We start from the raw sequence: 25,313 nt of genomic DNA, 5'->3' as shown, positions 1-25,313 counted from the left end.
TATACCTTCATCTTGATGTTCCAAATTACTTCCAGGTAGATGTGAGCTAACCTCCTCTACAAGTAAAATTCCTTCATCTGGATGCTGTGAACTGCCTTCCATCTTTATTTGGATTAAAGAGAAGATATTTCAGGAAGGATCCCTACTGTTTTGCTTGGTCCTTTTCCTTCTCAGCCTTTCATTTATGATACTCAGCTCCTGAGGGTTTTCTTTTTCCTCTTTCTGCCATGGGGCATTTGAATATTGTTATGTACTGTGCTCCCACTGCAATCATTATAGCGTTAAGGATGGCTGACACACCCACCACATGGTGGGCGATTTAAACCACATTGCAGCCATCCCAACACATCTTTTCACTGCTTAAAGTTTCAATGATTAGTAACATACACTCACTTACCTATTAAAACAGTTAGTTAAAGCATTTACATGGAAACAAAATGACCTTTTTCGACATTATAACCAGACACCGGTTGTTTGGAAAGTAATCCCCTTCCTCATGGTTACCCACTTGGAGTGTGATGTCATCACTTTCGTAGTCTATTAAACGTTATCACTGTTACTTTTCTTTTATGGACCTTATTTATTACATGTGAACCAGTTATAACAAAGAAAAGTTCATAAATATACAGCCTGATAACGCTAAGGTTTAATAACGCTTAAAGATACTCACATTTTGGATTTATCATGCCAAAAGAAATTCTTTATTCTTTGGCACCAAGAAACACAATTTTCCACAGTATTCGCTCGATTCTTAACCATCTACCTGCGACATTGTTAAAATGACCATTTGACATGTATCAATTCGTGATATCTTTGCTCTACATGAATTTCCAGCTATGCGACCTTGATGTATATTTGAGTTAGGTGTCACTAGCATTACAGCTCTTGCCATTGGCAGATGTGTTTCATTGTGGCTGAGTTATTATCAAAATTGCAAAGTGGGTCATCTTGACCCTACGTTGCAAATTGAATTATTTTTGCTCAAATATAATTTTTTTTGCAATAAATATGACATATTAGTAAATTATCAGAAATGTAGAGAAATGAATTATAATTAATATTCCCTCCATACGCAGACGGGAATTGAAATAATGACATCTTTGTTATGTTATTTGTATTTTTTTCCATCTTTTTTATTTTTTTTTTCATTTTTTTTCATTTAATTTTTTCCTCAAATTTAACTTGACATCCTAGGTGACTGCCTAGTTCGCCTATATGGATGGGCTGCCCCTGCATACCATATAACCCAAAACAACCCTTCTTGCCATTGTTTGTACCTACTTAAAAACATTTGTCTACCATAGTTATGGAATAGAACAAATAATCTGTATATGTCTTGTTGTTCACTGCTTTATCAATTTACTTTTCTTACTCATGGTAGTTTATTCTTTATGCTATATGCAGCATCCATGCATTTTTCAGTAAAAAGAACCCGTAAATAATTAAAAAAGAGGAAACTGACCTTCTTTCCTGTGGAATTCTCCTGCCAGTGAAATTCTTCTTAATCTCGCTGGATAGTCTCAAAAGATTATATCTTTTCCAGTATCAGTCTCACTCAAATCTCTCTAGGCTGCTCAATGCAAACATTACTCCACTGTACAGTTGTTTCTGTATTTACTGTAACTTTAGCTTGTTAACATATATATAATTTAAATCAATTTTCTAATCTACAGATAGATGGTTGTGACAGACTGTACCCTTATGTTCACCATTTTTATAAAACTATTAATTTTGTTTACAAAGTATGCCTTGTGAGGTATCATTTGAAAACTCATAATTCACTGGTCATTATTGTCCTGGTAGAATATGTGTGGCAACATTGTATGTAAAGTTATGAGATTCTACTGTATGATGTTACTAAAGCACATTCCAATTCTGGGACAGCAGCCCAAACCAGTTTGTCAGAGACACAAGGCTAGTCAGCACCACTGCCAGGTGTCATCAAAATCAAATAGACTTACCACTTGCTTAAGTGGTCATTCTTTGGCAGGAAGAAAGGTGTAGGCAAGAAATTTACATATTGGCAAATAAATGCTGGGGGTTCCCATCCAAAACAGACTTGCTGTCACCTGAACCGCAGCCAGAGATGATTCTCAAAGAGAATAGGGAGGGGGAACAGAGGACACAAATCACCTCTTTCCCCTCATCTTTACTCATGACATCAACAATATTTGAAAGGCAAAGGAAACATCAGTGATCTAGGGGAGTGGTCCTGACTGAAAGAGTTCAGCCAATAAAACCATGTGGTGAGAAAAACCTTTGCTTTGAATTCATTTAGCTTGTTAAATTAGGAATTAATTTGTATTTTATCTTTTATTTCTTTGTAACCAATTCTGACTTTTATGCCTCATTACTTCTAATCACTTAAAATCTTTCTGTAGTTAATAAACTTGTTTTATTGTTTTATCTAAACCAGTGTGTGTTTGGATTAAAGTGTCTGGAATCTCCATTTGAGAAAACAGGGTTTGCAAATCATTTTCTGTTAATGAACTGATGGACTTTTTATGAGTTTGTACTGCTCAGGAGGAAAGAACTGGGCCGTACAAGACACATTTCTGGGGACAAGTCTGGGAATGGGAATTTGCTGGTGTCACTCTACAATATAATTCGGGAGTGGCTGGCTAGAAGCTCTCCTATCATTCAGCTGGGAGTGATTTTGCACGCTAGAGCAGGGGTGGGCAAACTACGGCCCGTGGGCTGCATCCAGCCCGCAAGCTGTTTTAAGCCAGCTTGCAAGCTCCTGCTGAGGAGTAGGGTGTGGGGCTTGACCTGCTCCGGCACTCCAGCAGGGGACCAGGGTCAGGGGCCACACCACATGGCTCCTGGAAGCCACTGCATGGCCCTGCTCCGGCTCCTATGCGCTCCAATGGCCCCCTGTGGCACTCCAATGGGAGCTGTGGGGTGGTGCCTGTGGACAGGGCAGCATGCAGAACCACCTGGATGTGCCAATGCGTAGGAGCTGGAGAAGGGACATACCACTGCTTCTGGGAGCCACTTGAGGTAAGCGTCACTGGGAGCCTGCACCCCTGAGCCTCTCCCCACACCTCAACCACCTGCCCCAGCCCTGATCCCCCTCCTGCCCTCCAAACCCCTCAATCCTAGCCTGGAGCACCCTCTTGCATCCCAAACCTCTCACCCCCAGCCCCACCCCAGAGTGACAACATTATTTAAATCAGTACATACAAAATAAAGTAGAATAGCAGAGTTACAAACTGACTGGTCAACCACACACCTCATTTGGAACCAGAAGTATGTAATCAGGCAGCAGCAGAGATATTAAAAAAAAAAAGCAATTACAGTACAAATAAATGTCAACTAATAAAAATATAAATGGAAAGTTTAAAAAAACTGACAAAGTAAAGAAGCTGTTTCTGTGCTTGTTTCATTTAAATTAAGATGTTAAAAGCAGCATTTTTCTTCTGCATAGTAATGTTTCAAAGCTGTATTAAGTCAATGTTCAGTTGTAAGCTTTTGAAAGAACAACCATAATGTTTTGTTACCATCACACTCCATATAAAGTTACAAACAAATGACATTTAGGGCATGTCTACACTTACCTTTGGAGTGATCCCAGCAGGAGTTGATTTATCGTGTCTAATGAAGACACGATAAATCGACTGCCGAGTGCTCTCCCGTTGACTCCGGTACTCCACCGGAGTGAAAAAGACGGGGGAGCATCATCAGTCGACTTACCACAGTGAAGACACCACGGTAAGTAGATCTAAGTACATCAACTTCAGCTACATTATTCACGTAGCTGAAGTTGCGTAACTTAGATCGATTCCACACATACACCCCAGTGTAGACCAGGCCTTAAACGGAAATCCAACACTTTTCTTACCACTTTGACTTGATTTGTGCAGTTTATAAAAAATGCTTTAAGCCACTTTTAAGATACAATTTATGAAGTTAAACTCTGCTTTAGTTTTCTTCTCTACAAGGTAAATTATCACTTTCAACTTTGTTAACTGTTCTCTAGAATAGCTTTGACAGTATATTGATATTCTGTTTCCTATTTACATTTCCACAGAACATAAACATAGAGGAGATTTTCGTGGTTACCAACATTAGGCCACTATTGTGTTGTATTTGTTGCCTTGGTTTATTTAGTCATTTGCTCTCTACCAGCATCTGCAAGATGACATCTTCTTGATGAACTCTGGGGAAGACAGTGTTTGGGAATGAGGCTGAAGCATCCACTGAATGTTAATAACTGATCCTGTACAGTACTTAGCGTCTCTCCTAGCTGGTAAAGGCAGGAAATAGTCCTACCCAGGAAAGATGCCTTTTATACCTACATATGTGGCAGTACATTGACTAAGAACTTCTTAGCTATCTCAAACCTACCTTCTGGGGGAAAGAGGGGAACAACATTACTGAGTGGGTAGTTACTGGTTTACTGGCTTTTCTTATACCTTTCATTCAGACTTTAACCCAACTCACAGGATGCCAACAACCTTTGTTATGGCTGGAGGAGTATGGAGCGTGTGATGTTTCACTCCATATTGTTTATGAAAATATGCTTATGATATGAATATGACATAACTGATATACTTTAAGCATGGTGGCTCGTATGACATATAAATGGGAAGGTTATGATTTACTGAATGTGATTATCCAATTTGTATGCCTGTATCATTTCTGTATCTGAAGTTAGGAATATTAACTATGTATCTGTATTTCAAATGTATTACTTTGGGTATCACCCCCCAACCAGCACTTCAAGTACAACAATGGAAAAGCCAGAAAGGACTAATGGGCCATGAACAAAGACAATGGACTGTGAAAGAGCTTAATCTTCCTGTGGCCCCTGGAGACAGCCTACAAGCAATGGCTGCCACAGCCATGCAGAGACATGGGTCCGAGTCACCTAGTACTGAATACCCCTCCTCCCCTTTTGGAATGCCAGTGGTTTTCCACTAAAAGACAAAGGGTTCCTGCCTTACACAAGCGCTATATAAGGCAGGGGAGTGACATCATCATGGTTCTCCTCTGCCTCCCCACCCTAAGAGACACTGAAAAAAGACCTGCGGGGAGAAGGGTTGAGCCCAAGCTGGAAAGGCATCTAGCTTGTGAGTACTATAATACCAGAGGTCTCAAGAGGGAGACCAATGCAGCTGCCTTTCAAGACTTTCTGTAATCTGCCTGAAACAACATCTAGGGTGAGAAATACTATTTGTAACCAATTTCTTTAATGAAACTAGCTTAGTTTGCATGTTTGGTTTCATTTAGAATCATAGAATATTAGGGTTGGAAGAGACCTCAGGAGGTCATGTAGTCCAATCCCCTGCTCAAAGCAGGACCAATACCAACTAAATCATCCCAGTCAGGGCTTTGTCAAGCTGGGCCTTAAAAACCTCTATGGGTGGAGATTCCACCAGCTCTGCCGGTAACCCATTCTAGTGCTTCACCACCCTCCTAGTGAAATAGTGTTTCCTAATATCCAACCCAGACCTCTCCCCCGCAACTTGAGACCATTGCTTCTTGTTCTGTCATCTGCCACTACTGAGAACAGTCTAGCTCCATCTTCTTTGAAACCCCCCTTCAGGTAGTTGAAAGCTGCTACCAAATCCCCTCTCACTCTTCTCTTCTGCAGACTAAATAACCCCACTTCCCTCAGTCTCCCCTCGTAAGTCATGTGCCCCAGCCCCCTAATCATTTTTGTTCCCCTCCGCTGGACTTTCTCCAATTTGTCCACATCCCTTCCGGGGGGGAGGGGGGGGGAAGAGACCAAAACTGGACACAGTACTCCAGGTGTGGCCTCACCAGTGCCCAATAGAGGGGAATAATCACTTCCCTCAATCTGCTGGCAATGCTCCTACTAATACAGCCCAATATGCTGTTGGCCTTCTTGGCAACAAGGGCACACTGCTGACTCATATCCAGCTTCTCATCCACTGTAATTGGCTTAGTAATCTGCTTTGTTCTGTCTGTTATCTCTTATATTCACTTAAAATCCACCTTTGGTAGTTAATATACTTATTTCTTGTTTATAAGAAGAATGCATTCCAGTTTATGCAATTTCTAACTGTGGGGGCAAGAAGTGTGCACATCTCTCTTCCCATTGAGGAAGCGGGTGGATTTTTATGAGCTTGCGCTGTGCAGATTTTTCTATACAGTGCAAGACAGTATTATTTTGGGTTTATCTCCCAAAAAGGGGTGTGCACATGAGTACTGAGGGAGTCCTCTCACACAAAGCTGACTTAAGTCTGTCTCTGCAGCAGGGTGTGGCCCTGTGTGTGTGTGTGTGCTGCAAGAGGCCGGAGACCCTAATTCAGCAAAGCAGGCAGAGGGAACCCAGGCAGAGGGAACCCAGGCTGATTCAGCAGGGGTGGCTCAGTGAAATCCCAGTATATCAGGTGGCATCCCAGAAGCGGGGGGTCCAACCCATCACCGAGCGAATTAAGTTTTTGGGAAGCGTAGGAAAGGGTGTTTTACCCAGGAAGTGTGCCCTATATTGCTAACCCAGGCTGAAAATTTGAGGGACGCCATTGTTAAAATGTTTGGCAACACATTGCTGCCAAACAGCCAGCTGGCAAAGGTTATTTAAAACAAATCTATATATCAAAGTAACAATGAAGGATCTAATTTAAATCTACAGAAGCAAGTTAATGCCTTAATTCCATCCTTATCACATACCTCATTGTGTCTGGACATTACTGACTTCACTAACATCTGAAACTATAAGTCATACATGCTGCAATAAATAGATTTTAAAAAGCCACATATTAAAGTCAAACTTTATTCCATATTTCTTAGTGTAGTAAATTGCTGTTCTACTAACCTAGTGAAAACTAGTTTTTGTTGACAAATGTATACAGCCGAGTCTCATGGGTATAAAAGCATCATTAGATGCACTTTCTTTTCATGCCCATCTAAAATAAAAACGGCTTTAAATTAAAAATTTCTGAGCATAGAATTCAGGTTTCAGATTTACGTTTTACCTTGTGCCCTGAAATAATTCCACACAACAGTGCTCATGTACAGTGATAGCAGAATAATTGCATTATAAGCAGCAGCAAACAGCATATTTATCTGTCTCTCCTTTCCCTTTAGTGGCTACTTTATTTCAGAATTTGCATGATGGAGTTGGCACGGTAAAGACAAAAAGCAGAACTCACATGGAGCAGCTTTGCTTTCTTCCTGTCTGGAACAGACACTTCTCAGGAGGTTTGATCCCATTTCCTCTGACACACACCTTTCAGGAGGATGAGTACAGTCTCCCCTACCCAACAATGTAAAGGTTGAGGGGAGGGCATTCCATAATCCTACTAGATGCTTTCGCATGCAGCCCTATTTGAATCAGGTCAAAGCATGTAATTAAGCATTTTTACTCCTGTTTAACTGAGCCCAGGAGCCAACCCACAGCCTCAGACACAGCTTGACATAACATTATCAGAAGCCTGTCTCTTCTTTACAAAGTCTCATTGAGGCATGCCTGCAAAGGTGGGCAGAACTTTCACGAGCCTGTGAGATGCAATTTGTTGCCAAGATCTCGATCTCAGTTCAGGAGACAGAAGTCCATATAAAAAGCAGCAGGCTTTAGCGTGTTTGAGAATGACTGAGATGTAGCTCTCTTTCAAAAAGACAAGTATGCTTGCATTCATCACCCCAGACACGGAAAACCAATTATTCTTTAAAATGTTATCACATTCTATGCAGAAACTATTGGTGCCCAGAGATTTCACAGCATGCAAACTTTTAATTGCTGCCCTTCCTCTTTGCAGATGAGGGCACGTGGAATGTTTTATGTCTTGTGCACTTCATTTGGGAATATCTGAGCTTGTGAAATAGAATGTGATTCCAAAGAAAAACAGAGTATATATGATGCTCTAACGTAACTTTTAGAAGCAGGTTTATTGCGAACATACTCTGAGCATCTTTTAGTATGCTTTAGGGACACTGTGCTGCATAGGCAATATACAAGAAGACTAAAAGGATGAGTAGCTGATCTATTTTTCAGTAAGACTTCAGTCTATCTGTGTGCTCCAGTGGCATGACTGGGATTTTTTATTTGGGTTATGTTATTTTCCTATACAAGATGTCAATTTCTGGAATAAATATGAATGTTCCTGAATACAGTGATGGTATTTGAAAATTTGATTACAGTGTCCCATAGAGGCCACACTCAATGGCTGTTGCCCCCATTGTGTTAGGCACCATACATGTGAAGTGACACTCCTTGCCCCAACAAACTCATACACACTTTTATATTGACAAAAACATAACACATTTCTTCTCTTTAATCTTAGCCAAGTACTGGGGAGAGAAACCTACTTTCCTACAATTTTTTTTGTAAGTGGATGATCTGTATCTATCATTCATATTTGCTGGCCTGCTTTACTTCCCTACATAGCCTATCTTCTTGCTATAAGGAGCAGAGGCATGTGGCCTACATGGTCAGTCCTCCCCCATCCACTACTTCTACTGAAGCTAATGGAAACACAGAAGGGGGTTCTCTTGTTGTAGTAGCTGCCTTGACTGGTAATGCAAGCACCTGTACAGGACAGCAGCTGTCTGGGTGAGCAACATCATGCCCAGATCCAGCCACAAGAGAGTTGAAAGTATTTTCTACCAAGGAAGAGCCAGACTTCACTCCTTTTACTGAATCCCACTTCAAGTTCTCTCTATAGCTCTGTACTTGCTGAAAAGGATTGCAGTTTAGTCCACCCCTCAGCTTGATGCCAGGGGACTGGAGCCACTGCAGTCTACTGTGCAATTAGAGTTCAGACTGGTTCTCTTCCTGTGTAGTGCCATGATTTTAGTTACACTGTCAGGGACCACTGCAAAAAATGTTTATCTGAGTTGGTGACATTACAGTCTATTACATGCAAGTCAAAAAGGAGAGAGAGACTCCACATTACACAAGAAAGAGAGAGAGAAAAAGCAGAACTAAGGCATAAGGGGAAAAGACCTAGGCCCGGAACATTTTTTCCTCACTTAAAAATAAAGATATGACACATTAAAGGCTAATTCAAATTTAAGATGCCTTCTGTAAATTTTGATATATTTGTCCATTTATTTATTTATTTATCATGGGTGAATTTGTGGCTTTGCAACAAGCCCTGAGCAACGGGCCAGCACATAAATCAGATTTTGACTCTATTATAATCAGCTTCCCAGTCCCTCTGCTGTACAGGGGAGTGAGGGAGTGAATGTAAGAATTATACATATCATGGACTAATTCCTCCAGAGTACCAGCCAGTGTGCCCTGGCCCTGAAGAGATTGCTTTCCTCCCTGCTGCTACCCACTCTGTACCCATAACTCCCCTTGAGCATTTGGCCCCAAACTGCCCCTATTCTTCTACAGCTAATATTAGTATCATTCCAACAATTTAAGCAACACAGAACAATTCTAGCCCATTAGGAAAGATATTTTGAACAGCTTTCTAGAAAAAGCTGCACTTGCACCAGAATGAGACAATTACTAGGAAATAACTCCATGTAGTTGGATTCACAGGCTACGACAGAACTCAGCATCTCTTCCCCCTCTTTGATGTCTCACCTCTCTAGCTTGTGCATTGCTGCAATAAAATATTTATTTCCATAGCCTCAGAAGAGATGAACCATAGTCCTCACGCAGTAGCGACTTGTAGTGTAATATTCTAGCAAGGAAACTTTTTGCACTTTAGAAAGCTTAGAGGGGGGGAAGTAAACTCTTAGAAGCCTGTGCCGTGACCAATGGACTCTTATTAGGCTTGTCCTTTAACTGAAGTGGTGGGCTACCAAATAACCTACAATCCTTAAAGACTTTTCTTGGTTAACAAATGGGTCTAAAAACATTTACTAAATAAGGTTCAGCCCTTACAATACCCCTCATCTCCTCCCCTCCTGAACCAAAGGAACAGATTATCTTAACAGGCAGTGTAGCAATTTTTAAAATCACTCCTTAGTTTTAAATAGGAGCACAAGAACTGTCATGTCACATCAGACAATAGTCCTTCTAGTCCACTATCCTCTCTAACAGCAGCTAGTACCAAATGCTCCAGGAAAAGGTGGGGGAAAATTCCATAACAGACTCTTCTATAACAAACTACCATTGGGGAAGTCTCCTCCTTACCATAGGCTGTAGGAGGTTGGATTATATCCTAGTAAAACAAACATTTTGAAGCACACGGTCACAGTTATGAGGCTAGCTGCACCCGTTTCCCCTTTCTGGTCTCTGAGGGTACATCTGCCCTGCAAAATTAAATAATTGTAGTGTGAGTAGGCATGTCTGCTCTAGCTTTAATCTAGCCAGCATGGGTAACAATAACAATGAAGATGCAATGGTACAGACCCTGCTAACAATCTGAGTACATAGACAGTATCCCGGGGGGCTTGTACAGCAGAGGAATTGGGTGGCTAGCCCGCACTGAAGCCCATGCTGCCATATCTTCACCATTATTGTTACCAGTGCTAGCTATCGTGACCCACAGATCCCTTGCTGCCAACTGGCAGAGGGCACAGGGGATATGTAGGGTTTTACAGGGATCCCCTGGGTTGGATATATGCAAAAATATCAGAGGGGTGGCCATGTTAGTCTGTATCCACAAAAACAACGAGGAGGCCAGTGGCACCTTAAAGACTTACAGATTTATTTGGGCAGGGGCGGCTCTAGGATTTGCGCCACCCCAAGCAGGGCGGCACACCGCGGGGGGGCGCTCTGGTGGTCGCCGGCCCCGCGGCTCCGGTGGAACTCCTGCAGACGTGCCTGCAGAGGGTCCGCTGGTCCCGTGGCGCCGGTGGACCTCCCGCAGGCATGCCTGCAGATGCTCCACCGAAGCCGCGGGACCAGCGGCCCTTTCGCAGGCACGTCTGCGGGAGGTCCACCGGAGCCGCCTGCCGCCCTCCCGCCAGCACGCCGCCCCAAGTGCGCGCTTGGCGCGATGGGGTCTGAAGCCGGCCCTGTATTTGGGCATAAGCTTTCATGGGTAAAAAACCCACTTCTTCAGATGCATGGAGTGAAAATTACAGATACAGGCTGCTTGTATCTGTAATTTTCACTCCATGCATCTGAAGTGGATTTTTTACCCACGAAAGCTTATGTCCAAATAAATCTGATAGTCTTTAAGGTGCCACCGGACTCCTCATTGTTTATGTGCAAAATAGTTCAAAGTGTGGCATCTGAGGGGGTCTACTGAGAGCCAGTAGACCACTAGTCATTATAATCAGTGCAAAATGTATGCACAGATAATATTTAAGGAGCTGTGCATCTGTCATAGGGTGTCCCCTGGAGAGTCTTTTCAGACCCTAACCACAGGCCACGACCACTCTAGGTCTCCTTCAGCACCACTGTGCTTTATTATATTCTTTCAGCACACCACAGCTTGTAGTGTTATTCACATTTCACAGCCAGCATCCCCACTTGCTTCTAGGAAAGGGAACAGAACAGCAGTTAGCCCTCTGCCTTCCTTTGAATTTCCCCTCTCTAGGGCTTACTTCCTATCATTCATATCATCCCCCCTGTTGGGGTTGCTTCTCCTTCAATTAGCCCTTCAGGTAAAGCTCTGCTCAGTTAATTGACACCGTCTGTCACCTACCTGTCTTCCAGTTAGGTCCCAATTTATATATATATTGGTAAAAGCAGCAAAGAGTCTTGTGGCACGTTATAGACTAACAGACGTTTGGGAGCATGAGCTTTCGTGGGTGAATACCCACATCGTCGGATGCATGTAGTGGAAATTTCCAGGCGCAGGTATATATAAGCAAGCAAGAAGCAGGCTAGAGATAACGAGGTTAGTTCAATCAGGGAGGATGAGGCCCTCTTCTAGCAGCTGAGGTGTGAAAACCAAGAGAGGCGAAACTACAAAACCAGTTTCTCCTCTCATGGTTTTCACACCTTAGCTGCTAGAAGAGGGCCTCATCCTCCCTGATTGAACTAACCTCGTTATCTCTAGCCTGCTTCTTGCTTGCTTATATATACATGCCCCTGGAAATTTCCACTACATGCATCCGACGAAGTGGGTATTCACCCACAAAAGCTCATGCTCCCAAACGTCTGTTAGTCTATAAGGTGCCACAAGACTCTTTGCTGCTTTTACAGATCCAGACTAACACGGCTACCCCTCTGATATATATTGGTAGATATTCAGAGTGACACAGGGTTGAGTTAGCTCATGAGTCAGTATACTGTGTTACAGTATCTATACTAAAAAGTATGTTCTTAAGGTCTTAGAGTTAAGGCAGGTCACCAGAAGGTGATACACACCTCACAAATGTACCTTTCAGGCAAGAGGTAACAGACACCTGTGTCCCTGTTCAGTCATTTGTATATTGTATGCCTCACAGTATTTGCCTATTTGCATAATGAGCCACAGGCAAAGTAAGAGACTGCAAAAATCTACAAGAAAGAAAATCTACAAGCTGAAACAAACAGCAGGAGAGTGGAATCCTGTTTATGAATAAAGATGAAGGATTGTTCCGATGTATCTTGGGGAGCAAAGATCCATACTGGGTCTTTCACCAAGGAGGCAAGCTGACAGTGGGCTTGTCTCATGAAAGAAGAGCCACAGGCAACCTGGCTGTGGAGCATTGCAATGATCGGGGAGATCACTATAAGACATGAAAGCATCTAGTTAATTAAACCTAAGCTCTAGAATGTGTTATGATTTTATATATATTTTTTATTTGCAATACTTTGTGCTGTTAGTTAACAAAACATAGAGATTCAAGTAAGTATTAGAATTGGCGATTAATCGCAGTTAACTCATGTGATTAATCCCAAAAAATGAATCATGATTAATTGCACTGTTAATAGAATACCAATTGAAATTTATTAAATATGTTGGATGTTTTCTACATTTTCAAATATATTGATTTCTACTACAACACAGAATAGAAAGTGTACACTGCTCACGTTATATTATTTTTTGATCATTTTTACAGTGAAAATATTTGTAAACAAAAGAAATAGAATTTTTCAATTTACCTCATACAAGTACTGTAGTGTAATCTCTTTATTGTGAAAGTGTAATTTACAAATGTGGATTTTTTTGTTTTGTTACTAAACTACACTCAAAAACAAAACAATGTAAAACTTCAGAGGCTACAAGTCCACTCAGTCCTATTCTTGTTCAGCCAATCACTAAGACAAACAAGTTTGTTTATATTTGCAGGAGATAATGCTGCCCACTTCTTGTTTACAATGTCAACTGAAAGTGAGAATAGGTGTTCTCATGGCACTGTTGTAACCAGCGTCGCAAGATATTTACATGCTAGATGCGCTACAGATTCATATGCCCCTTCATGCTTCAGCCACCATTCCAGAGGACATGCTTCCATGCTAATGATGCTCATTAAAAAAAAAATGTGTTAATTAAATTTGTGACTGAACTCCTTGGGGGAGAATTGTGTGTCTCCTGTTCTGTTTTGCCTGCATTCTGTCATATATTTCATGTTATAGCAGTCTCGGATGATGACCCAGCACATGTTCGTTTTAAAAACACTTTCACAGCAGATTTGACAAAACGCAAAGAAGGTACCAATGTGAGATTTCTAAAGATAGCTACAGCACTCAACCCAAGGTTTAAGAATCTGAAGTGCCATCCAAAAATCTGAGAGGGACAAGGTGTGGAGCATGCTTTCAGAATTCTTAAAAGAGCAACACTCCGATGCAGAAACTACAGAACCCAAACCATCAAAAACGAAAATCAACCTTCTGCTGGTGGCATCTGACTCAGATAATGGAAATGAACATGCATTGGTCCACACTGCTTTGGATTGTTATCGAGCAGAACCAGTCATCAGCATGGAAGCATGTACTCTCAAATAGTGGTTGAAGCATGAAGAGGCATATGAATCTTTAGCATATCTGGCATGTAAATAACTTGCAATGCTGGCTACAACAGTGCCATGAGAACACCTGTTCTCACTTTCAGTTGACATTGTAAACAAGACATGGGCAGCATTATCTCCTGCAAATGTAAACAAACTTGTTTGTCTAAGCAATTGGGTGAAGTAGGACTGAGTGGACTTGTAGGCGCTAAAATATACATTGTTTTATTTTTGAATGCAGGTTTTTTTTAAACATAATTCTACATTTGTAAGTTCAGCTTTCATGATAAAGAAACTGCACTACAGTACTTGTAGTAGGTGAACTGAAAAATACTATTTCTTTTGTTTTTTACAATGCTAATATTTGTAATAAAAAATATAAAGTGAGCACTATACATTTTGTGTTCTGTGTTGTAACTGAAATCAATATATTTGAAAATGTAGAAAACATCCAAAATATTTAAATAAATGGTATTCTATTATTAACAGCGCAATTAATCATGTGATAATTTTTTTAATCACTTGACAGCCCTACTAAACATACTTAATTTCACTATAAACATATCTAAGTGCTGTGTATTATGCAGAGTGGTGATCTGAGGTGGACTGATAATTTGGAAGCAGTGAAACCGTGAATAAAGCAAGTGTCCTGTGGAACAGGGGCTAGACACTCCAAGCTGATGGTTGGAGGCTGGTGTGTACCGATTGCTAACCTGTAGATAAACAGTGGGGCCTGCGAGGCCCAGAGAAGTGAGCTTGAGTTGCCCATAGCCGATGGCATTGGGGAGATGACCCCTGGTAGGCACAGACTCACACTCAGGGCAGGTGATAATGAGGTATCTCACAGCCCGGGGTACCCCCATGAAGGATCACAGCTAATTAAAATTAATACAGCTATGCTTACCTGGAGTACAATTACACTTTGATTTGTGATGTATACATAACACCCTCTCCCTGAGTGCAGCCACTTCTGGCGTTTGGCCTCTTGTATTGACCTCTCACCTGTCAGGGTGGAATCTCATTATTCCTCCACTCAGACCATTTACCATCCTGCACACCTGACTGTGTTTCAGGCACCTATATTTCCTCCCTTCAGCAACCTGTGATCAGTGATCCTTCTTAAGATGAAGTATTTTATTTAACAAAGCATTAGAGGGAAAAAACCCAACAAATTTAAAACAAACTCCCTTTAGGCATATTTAATCTTATGTTTCACTATCAGCCAAGGTAGACAGACTTTCCACTTAAGTTACAGGAACAGAACAGAATGTATAGATCCTTAGCAAACCCATGTCCTCCTGAGTCTCTGTGGGTCTCTGTATATTTCTCTCATTCAAACTGGTTTGGGTGCTTCCCAAAAGAGCAAGCTAAAGCCATTGAGGCTATTCACTCTAGCTCTGTCCTTTAGGACCCTTAAGTATAAGCTGTTAGGTGACTATTCAAAAGGGTCTCCTCTCCCTAGGTGAGATATTTGCCCCAATGTATGGTTCAAATATACTACACAGGGTGTTATGCAGTGCAGTTGTAGTCATGTCCATCCCAGGATATTAGAGAGAGAGAGAGAGAAAGTGGGTGAGGTAATTGAAAGCTTGTTCCTCACCAGCAGAAGTTGGTACAATAAAAGATTATTACCTCACCCACCATCCCATCCCATCGCTAATACTATACAGGTGACAAAATATAGGAACAGCAATTACTAAAGAGCACCCCTGCATTTGTCACACACCCCAAGTAATCCACACACTATTGTGCCATAAACAGTTAAAATAATTACTGAATATCATTCCTGTTAAAGAGAACTGCCGCCTAAGTACATATCATAAAACACTAGGGAGAATTTTTTGGTCTCATATCTTTCAAGTGTGATTCCACTCTGACTATTAACTGTGTAAAAATGGCATCACGAAATTCCATATGAGAGTCAATTTCCAGATCAGATTTGTCAGTGTGCAAGTAAGAAGAATGCTTTAGTAAATTTCAGGCCTGAAAAAAGCTACTAACCCCTCCCCTCCAATCTGTGTTATTTCTTGCTTGTGATTGAACACGAGATTCTGTAACTCAAATTACACCTGTGCAATGCAGCTGTCTTCCAATTCCACAGAATTTGCCCCTGGAACGGGAACTCATGCCCAAGCCAGAGCACAACAGAGCTCTCTCTCTCTCTCTCTCAAAGTTATACTGGATTGGTAGCATCAATGCAAATAAAAAAATAGTATAAACTTTGTAGCTATAGAAAGCAGATCAGACTCTGAATACATACAGGGAGCAGATTTGTGATTGACTAAAAGGGGGGGAATTAGCACAAAATCATGTTTCAGAACAGAACTGTTTAAAAAGAAATGTATTATTCACAAAGGCCTAGGTCTTGGGCGGTGCTGAAGAATGGATTACCCATGGAAGAATATAAATTTACCTCTCAAAATTTGGCTTAATGCAACAGTCAAAAGCCAGTGTAAGCGCTTCCATAAACTTGGCTACAATCATGCAAATGACACTGCTGCATGGTAAATAATTGTCAAAAAGAATATTTCACTCGGTCATAACATCTCCTCACAAGTAATCCTGACAGCCTTCTTGAGACTTTGGATGAAATCTAGACTCCCTTGTAGTCAGTAGCAAAACTCATATTGACATCAGTGAGTCCAGGATTTCATCACCTCCTCATCCACACATGCCTCCTTCAACTGTTATTCAGTTCTTAAACTTGCTCACTGTAAACATATCCCTTATGTGCCATCAATGGAAAATTGAGAAAAACCAACTGCCCTTGAAAACTCTCTTGAGGAATAAAAAAATTTGACTGCGCTTGTGCTGGTTTCATTTACCCTTTTTCATTTTATACCATGGCTACCATCAGTTAGGCTCCAGGGATGGAATTGCTAGTACAGGAGAAGTATTCAGTAGTCACCGGTGCCTCAGCCATGTTGTCTAACCCTGTTCAGAGCATGTCTGGATGATACAACGATTGAAAGGCTGGAACTTTATTTTATTTGCTCTAGTACTCCCACTGATTGAACTGGACAGGGGGCAGCACTGGAGGGAATTCTTTAGAGAAAAGTACATAAGAAAGAAGGGCCCTTTCTCACAGCAAATATCAAAGAAGCAAGGTTAGTCACATGCTTTTCCTTACTCTTCTTTGTTTTACATTAAAGTACTTTGTTGTACAAAGCAAACATGTACAGGGAGCCCTCTGACTTACAACTCAATTCTGAGGAACGAATTGTCATAAGTCGAAACGTAAGTTGAAACCACTTTTCCCATAGGAATCAATGGTATAAAGAGTGGATTGGTTCCTGAACCAAGGCTTGATACACTATTTTCACCACAATAACCCAGATTTTTGTACTAAATGAATTATAGATGACTAATGTAGCAACATCAATGTGTTTATTTGGTAAACAGCATTCAAATAAACATATAAAATCATATATGCTTTGACTTTCTAGGACTTTTTGAAGGGCTCTTGGCTGGGGGCTTCTCTGCAGTCTTCAAGCATCCAAGGAAGTTTGGACGGATGTTCTCCTCTTCTCCTTGTAAATTTCTCTGTAGCAGCTGTACATGTTGGATATGCCCCTATTCACAGATACACTGCGTTCAATGTTGGGGTTGTGTTCCTCAAACAGGGACATGGCAGCTTCCAAATGTTGAAATACTTCAGCCAACACTTTTGTTGTCAAGACCCTGATGTTAGGCAAATTGGCCCTGGCTTTATAACGCATAAACCAGCTCCTGTTTGCATTAAAGGGCTCATGAGTAGAACTCTCCTCAGCCTGAGCAATGAGTCCAACACCCTGCTTAGTTATCACAGTTGACTGCACAGGAGCTGAGCCCTTGACATGCTCCTGAATTCTAACCCTGTCGTTCAGGATGGTCACGATAGTCGTTCGGGGAATATCCAAAGCTCTGCTGATTTCAGTTGCTGTCTCCCCTTTCCCAGATCTTTTAGAATCACAAAGATCAGCAACTGGGCACCTTAAGTCAGACTGGGCAGCAAGCTGCTCAGAATGCCGGCAACATACTACACAGAATTGGGCTTGGTATTTACAGAGTTGCTTGTAAATAACTTTGGGGTTGAGTTATAATGAATGGAGCTGGAAGTGGGTCCCTTGCAGTTGCTTGTCTGATTGGCTTCCAGGACCAGGACAGCTTGTTGCCGGGTAGCCTTGCCACTTGTTTTTGATTGGCTAAGCCTAGGGCCGAGAGCCAATCAGAAAACTTTAACAGTGAAATCAGTGATTGGCTGAGACTCAGCATGTGATGTGTGTTTTTCCTGCCGGCTTTCCTCCTAAGGGCGAAACAAGCATTGTAGGGGCAAAATGGGCAGTCAACTGAAAAGCGTCCTAAGTGGCATCTGACGCAAGTCAGGCGTCGTAAGTCCGAGGACTCCCTATATAGACAAATTGGACAAGCATTATCCAGACTGCAGCAGAATTAAACAATTGCTTAACAGAAACCTGATGTTGATTGAACTGAGTAAAAGTACAAATAACTCCATCACCTGGTTTAATAAAAATGGTCACGACTAGTCTGCACGTTCCACGCAAATAGAAAAAGATGCCTCATGTCGCAGCAGGAAGATATTTCTCACAACAGGGAGAACTTCGGGTTCATTACCTGATAGTAAAAGAGCTCTCTGATAGCAGTGATGGGGAGAAGAGTGCAATACAGCACAAGAACCCAAGCAGGATAATGAAACTACCATTTGAGTTCTCTGTAACCAGAACTTTCATGATAGAGAATTTTATGTGAAAAAGAACTTGTAAGTCCCACTCCAACTAAATAATGTCTACTAATATGAAGTAGAATACATACATGCAACTCTGGGACAGAAGTCTTTGCTGCACTGATCTAGAGTCTCAGAAAAATCTAAGATTGTGATGTCAAGAACAAGCATGACATGGCAATCAAGTAATGAGCAAGATCAGATATGGTAAGCAGATCAAACATATAGATGGATAGACAGAAGCTCAAACTCAGTGAAAAAATATTTGCTGTAATTTGTGAAGTAAATTAACGTAAAAACAAGGGAGCAGGATTACCTCATTAGTATTATAGTATTAAAATAATAGCAGTATCCCTGATATTGGCTAGTTTTGTCACTCCTGTATTATGCAAGTGAGGCTAGAGGAAGTGGTACATGAACAAATTGTTGATTAGCTCAGTCATTCTTTCCCAAATATTTTTTTTTTTTTAAATGCAGTATTGCACACAGGAGAATATAAACTTTGCTTCATAAAACGGAACAGAGACTAATCTCACCAGACACAGTTTGCACTAACACACCCTTCGCTCTTGCACCCGTGGGATTCATGATTTGTATTACGCTGCCTGACAAGTCAGAGTACAACTGCACTCCTTTAAATGTACTGAATCAGTATGAAACAAAGATTTTACTGAAAAAACAATGAGGAGTCTGGTGGCACTTTAAAGACAAACAGAATTATTTGGTATCAGAGGGGTAGCCGTGTTAGTCTGGATCTGTAAAAGCAGCAAAGAATCCTGTGGCACCTTATAGACTAACAGACGTTTTGGAGCATGAGCTTTCGTGGGTAAATACCCACTTATTTGGGCATAAGCTTTCATGAGTAAAAAAACCCACTTCTGCATCGTTGTTTTTGTGGACACAGACTAACACCCCTCTGATACTTGGCACCATGCAAGATTTTACTGCCATGCACATCTAAGAGCAAAGCTAGTGCTACAGTTTGTTAGTGTGCAGGGCAATATAAAAAGAAACGTTTAGTATGTACTAGAAATAGAAAACAAGATTAGAACTGAGATTTCTGCCATGTTCTCTTCCCTCCCCGTCCAAACTAGGTTGTTTTTAATCACTTGCAAAAGAAAGTCTCACAGCTAGAGAGCCAACTCTAATATTATTTTCTTCTTCCAGTGCATATGTAAAACTCCCCCACCACATTCTTCACAAATCTTTTGCGTCTATAATACATGAGTAATAGAAGTTTTACATAAGGGAATACAAAATAAAGTCTTCAGGCAGTTCTGTCTTTTACCATCAGCTAAGATGAACTCAATAGGCAAACAACTTTGACAAAGTTATGTAAAAAGTTGTCACTGAAACAAGTTGTATAAAGATACTACAGTGATAAGGGCTGCAGAAATCCTTATAAATAATAGTTGTGTAATGTATGGTCTTGAGTTCTAAAGACTCAAAAGTTTGTTTCCTATTAGAATACCACACATATCCATCTACTATAAAAATGAAGGGATCTATTCTCTCCCAGTATGCAAGTTTATAGATGCCATGCACTTTGCAAGGACATGATCAACTTGCATTTTGGAAATTCAATTTCTGGAGAGAGCATCTGTTAAATAGTATGTCTTTTTTTTTTTTGTTATATTATACATACACCCCGCCCCATCTCATAGAACTGGAAGGGACCCTGAAAGGTCATTGAGTCCAGTCCCCTGCCTTCACTAGCAGGACCAAGTACAGATTTTGCCCCAGATCCCTCAAGGATTGAGCTCACAACCCTAGGTTTAGCAGGCCAATGCTCAAACCACTGAGCTATCCCTCCTCCCCTAAATTTTAATTATTTTAACATATTTTGATGGAATCCTGTTCCATTTATTTTAAAGGGGGTTTAAGGTGGGCCTGAAAGCAACATGAAACTGCTGAGTCTCTGGATGCCATCTTAATAAAAATAAATATTGAGATTGAGTTATGGGCACATTTCAGATAGAGAACAGACCCCTAAAAGAGGAAACCATTAGCAGGTTTTATTTGGCCAGTAACAGCTGAAACAATTCATCATCATCATCTTGACTCAGCCAAAAGGAGTCAAAAGTATTTTGTCCATGTTCAGAATCTACCACCTGCCCACTCATTTTATACCATTCCTTCTTCCGAGAACTCAGTTGCAATGTTTCCCAGGTAAGAGAGAACTGAATTGGATTAACTGGATAGGATTTCTCAAAGTCATTAACATGTATTCTTGCCATTGATATAGGAGTGACTGAAAAGAGACAAAAGTGTTCCTTCCTCTCAGATTTAAGGAGTACTAATAAATCAGATTGAAACTCAGCTGTAAACATTCAGGGCTTGAGTGGTAAATCAAGAGCCTCCTTTCCTTGCTGACCTTCCCTTACAATTATTAAAGAGGCATAATGTCAAAGTTGGTTGGTCTAAAATTTGACCTCTATTTTCCTCGAATCTATTTGCAAAGTCTATGTAACTCTTCGTATGTGCAGGTTTGTTTAGATAATTATATAGAAATTTTTAGCAAAACAGTAGCTTTATTTATCTGTATTGTACATTATTTTCCATTATTTTAAATGTGCTAAAAACATATACAAAAGTTAAGGTAGAACCCTTTCTCAGATATATGCTCATCACAGGGTTCTGTGGCTAACCTCATTTCTGAACAGGAGGAATTGTAATTGTGTTAGAGTCCAAGCATTTAGCTGTTTCAGGCCACGTTGCTTTTCAGCTCTGCAGCTTTGTTTAAATTCCCCACTTCCTTCTTCAGGACATTTAGCAGCATTCTAGAACTATCCAAAATCTTCATATAAGCAGTTTCAGTTTCAGCAAGGATTTTATCAAGCTCGTTCCGTGAGGCTGTCTTCTGGGCCAAGCTTTCACAGACACACTCCAGTTGCTCAGACAGGATTTGGATTTCATGCTGGAGTTTATTTTTTTCCACTTCCGCTTGCTGGATCTGCTTGTTCAGTTCTTCTCTTTGCATGCATAAGTCTTCAATGCATTTCACCAGCTCATTATTGTAACCCTGCAGAACAGCTCCCTGCTGAGTCATCATCCAGGCTCCACCCTCTCAGTGGACTCTGCCACCACTTTCAGAGTCCTCTCTCAGCGACACCATTCAGCACTTTCATTTAAAAAGGAAAAACAAAACAAAAAAGCCTGTAGCTGGGCTTTTGTGAACAACCCTCCACTAACAAACCAGCACAGGTACTGCTATGGTAAAACAACATTTTGCTTTAAAAAAAAAACAAACAAAAAAAAACCCCGAACCTCCCCAGACTTAAGTTTAACATATCTAAGGATACAACTTCTGTGATGTTCCCAGCCTCTTTCTGTCTAGGGATCAGGGCCAAAATTCAAGGTTCCAGAATTTCCATTTATTTACTCAGTGCTTTAGTGAGTTTCTTTTGATAGTTAATGAATGTTTACATATAATGAAGTCTAACCCTTCATTACAGCAAAATTGTCACAAAATAATTTTCACTGTAGCTTCCTATTACAACTTTCTTGGAAAAAAACAACTCCTTTTGGGCTCAGAATTTTAGTGCTTGGTCACAAATATAAAACTGTAATTTACAAATATAGTCTTTTCTATGGAGGACAGAAATTTGGTGATTGTCACTAGAAATATTCACTCAAAGTCAAAGATAAAGAAAGACATTTTCTCCATCTGATACTGTGCTTAACCACAAGTACTGTACCACCTCCCCACTCACAGTACTTCCCAGGTCTGCCTACAGTGAGTCCAGCACAAGATAGGAGCCACCAGCCGGAATGTCCCCAGCTTCCCTCCAATCCCCCGCAACGATTTACCTCTCCCTAGCTGCTCCGGGCATCCAAACTTTGATTTAGTTGGGGATTGGTCCTGCTTTGAGCAGGGGGTTGGACTAGATGACCTCCTGAGGTCCCTTCCAACCCTGATATTCTATGATTCTATGAATCAATTCAACACTATTTTCACACGCACGTGGACATGGGTTAGATGAGTATGTTTTGTAATGTGCAAGCTAGCTGCCCGCCTCTGCTCTGGAGAGCTGCTTTTCTTCGCTCTCCTTAGGAGGATACCGGGAGCAGTCTGGATGAGTAGGCAGTGTGAGAGTGCTCTGTCCTATCTCCACAGAAGAGCCATATCATGAACATTACATGCTTGCTATGGGAACTGATTGCAGGTGCGAGGGTGCCAGGGATATACTCCAGCCCTATTTGCTCTCCATCCTCTTACTACTAAGTGGAAACAAAGAGAGTGTTCTCCGGGGCTTCAAGCAGTGGCTGCTATGGCACGCTACAAACAGCACCGGCACCAAAAGCCTGGCAATTTGAGAGGGGAACCCCACTGGGTCGGCTCTTATTATTGCCTCCTAACTCCCACAGCAACTATGGCGGTGACAACTCAGACACTTTCCTAACAGAGACAGGAAGAAAGCCCCAGTCTTCCAGTCTTAAGACTTAAACATCCACTGGGGCTGCTGCGAGACAAACAAGCGCCGCAAAGGGGACACACTCGCACATCCATGCAGACAGGAGCAAGCCTCCCAAAGGGCCGTTTTAACCTTCCCCATCCCGAGTTTCCTCCCAGGAGACAGGACGTACACAAGATGGTTCCCTTTCTACCCTCCCATTTGTCAGTCGGGCTTGGGGGAGACCCTCTCCCTTGCCATTGCCCCTGCTGTACCCAACCTGGACGAAGAGCCTCCCGCACCAGCCGGAAAGCGGTCTGTGCTAACTGGTAGCCAGCGCTCTCACCCCAGGCTGTCTGCAGCAGAGCGGAGCACGCCTCTCAGGAGCTCGCCATGCCACCCAAGAGGCAAGGGGCTCCTGGCCAATCAGCCAGCCCGGCTCTCCGAACAGCTGCTTTCTCCGAGCGTTCCAACCGGGAGTGGCCGCAGGGCGAGGGGTGAAGGGTCACGGAAATACCCGAGAACTTCCGAATGCGGAGGCGCTGTCTGCGGCGATGTTTTCCGAAGGCTGGCGGAGCGCGTTACCCGGTAGCGGTAGGCTGGTGGCGGAAATAGCTGATGTTGTCCGAAGAGGAAGAGTGAGGGCGTTGGACTTGGCGGAAATAGCCGATGTTTCCCGAAGGCACGGCCGCCCAAGAGCAGAGGAGGAGCTTGCCGAAAACAGCCGAAAACACCCGACGTTAACCGAACAAGGCGTTGCCCGAGTTTCCCGGATGTAGTTGGAGGAGCGGCGGTGGTGGGAGCAGCGGGGGGAGGAGGCAGCGGCGGCGGAGTCTGTGCTGCTCAGTGTCTCAGAGTGTGCGGGGCCGAGCTGTGGCGTCTCCCCTTTCGCTGTGCGGAGAGGAGATGGGCCCGTGAGCGCTGCTCCCAGCCGAGCTGCCTGAGCCGCCCCCTCCCTCCCCTTCCCTGTCCCGGTCGGTGGCGAGGCGGAGCGCTGCCTCCCCCTCCTCCCCCCTCGGCGCCTGTGGCCCGGCCGCGGCCGTCCCCTCCTGGTCCCCTCACACTCACGCACACAGGCCGGGCATTGATGGTAATGTATGCGAGGAAACAGCAGAGACTCAGTGATGGGTAAATCCCCTCCTCCCTTTCCCCCACCCCGCGGGGGGCTCCCCCAGCCCCTCCGCCATGTTTGTGGTACCCCTCCCCCTCGGCGGCCGGTAACGGTTGTTCGCTAACGTCGCTTTCTCTCTCTCTTCCAGCTGTCACGACCGCAGGGGGGACTCTCAGCCCTACCAGGTACCTGCAGCGCTGGCCGCTAGGCCCAGGAGGAGGAGCGGGGGAGAGAGCGGAGGGGAGGGAGCTACTCCAGCACAGGCTTCGGCCGCCGACGCAGGCCGCGGTGCTGCCACTTCCCCGCCTCCTCCACTCACGAGCCCCTTAGTACCGGGGAGGGGGCGCCTATGTGGGAGGGGGGAGGGGTCCCGGTTCCCTCTGGGGCCCGGCGGGGCAGAGGCAGGGAGGCTAGGCGAGGCCTAGCGAGGTCCTGTGTAGGGTTCGGCCCTCAGTGCCGGGAGAAGGCGGGGGGCGGGAGAATGAGTCAATATCGCATTTAGTGAAAAACAGATAGTAAAACGTGTTCTCTAAAGGCCAGAGAGAGCCCCTCGCCTGCTCCTCAAATCCCTGCTGGGAGCTGACACCTGAGCAGGGCACACTATAGCCACCGGCCCACCGGGGATGCCGCTATATGCAGAAACCTGCATCAAATCCTTATGTCACTGGGAAACTACTTGTATTTCTGAGAGGCATAACATACTCCCTTCCTAGCCTGAAAACCCAGTTCTTGGGGAGTGCTAACTGTGGTTTTTTGAGGACACCTATTCCCATGGGTAGGGGAGTGGGGTATTGTGCTCTCATGAGACATTTGAGGGGCTGTTTTATGAAATTTCTGGGCATTTGGCTGACTAGTTGTGAAACAAAATGTGACAATTGAAAGCAGCTGTTAGTGACAGTTCATCTAAATGTAAACATTCCCCATCCAGAGGTTTGCATTGTGAAAGATGCTGATCAGTGCTGCTTCCAATGTGTAAATATTTCAGAATGAACACAAATTAAGCTCCCCTCCACACCACCTCACACCCCTCTCCCCAGTTCAGCATCCTTTTTAATACTATCTTAGTTGTTCTTGTGCCCTAATAAAGTTTGTTCTGGAAATTCAAGGCGGTGGGTGAGCTTAAGTGACTTTGAATTAAACTTGCAGTGCATACACTGGTCCATGCAGAATTTGTAAATGATAACTTCTGTTTTTATTCCATTACTTATTAAGTAACTGAACTCCTCTTCCCAAAAAAGAAGTCAGCAGTCTATGTAGTGCTGAATGTGTATATAGTGTAAGATGAATTAGAATTCAAGGAATTGCAGTTTAATTTTAATATCCTATTATA

The 25,313-nt window shown here is 42.7% G+C and overlaps 2 protein-coding genes across 5 annotated transcripts in view; one reads left to right on the top strand and one right to left on the bottom strand.

The window, feature by feature from the left end:
* Positions 1-20,989: 20,989 nt before the first annotated feature.
* LOC120398051 (Sjoegren syndrome nuclear autoantigen 1 homolog) lies at positions 20,990-23,376 on the bottom strand. 3 transcript variants are annotated; one of them, XM_039524998.1, is made up of 2 exons: positions 23,219-23,376; positions 20,990-21,599 (listed from the first exon to the last, which is right to left on the bottom strand). In XM_039524998.1, the coding sequence occupies exon 2, from the start codon at positions 21,528-21,530 to the stop codon at positions 21,183-21,185; it is 348 nt and encodes a 115-aa protein (XP_039380932.1). In that variant the 5' UTR covers positions 21,531-21,599; positions 23,219-23,376; the 3' UTR covers positions 20,990-21,182. The 3 variants fall into 3 exon arrangements, with proteins under 3 accessions (XP_039380932.1, XP_039380933.1, XP_039380934.1); XM_039524999.1 differs by having other exon boundaries at positions 23,153-23,364; XM_039525000.1 differs by lacking the exon at positions 23,219-23,376 and adding an exon at positions 23,175-23,198.
* A 304-nt stretch (positions 23,377-23,680) lies between these two features.
* The window catches only part of WAC (WW domain containing adaptor with coiled-coil), a 107,509-nt gene continuing 105,876 nt past the window's right edge, over positions 23,681-25,313 (top strand). Inside the window, exons 1-2 of one of the 2 annotated variants that reach the window (XM_039524997.1) lie at positions 23,681-24,000; positions 24,132-24,168. In XM_039524997.1, coding sequence (XP_039380931.1) covers positions 23,960-24,000; positions 24,132-24,168 — 78 coding nt within the window. In that variant the 5' untranslated portion in view covers positions 23,681-23,959. The remainder of the gene's footprint in view (positions 24,001-24,131; positions 24,169-25,313) is intronic. The other variant, XM_039524996.1, reaches the window with a different exon arrangement.

This window comes from Mauremys reevesii, linkage group 2 (genome assembly GCF_016161935.1).
Source record: "Mauremys reevesii isolate NIE-2019 linkage group 2, ASM1616193v1, whole genome shotgun sequence".
NCBI classification, from domain to species: domain Eukaryota; kingdom Metazoa; phylum Chordata; order Testudines; family Geoemydidae; genus Mauremys; species Mauremys reevesii.
The sequence above is the reverse complement of the archived record's forward strand: the minus strand, read 5'-3'. Positions and strand labels throughout refer to the sequence as shown.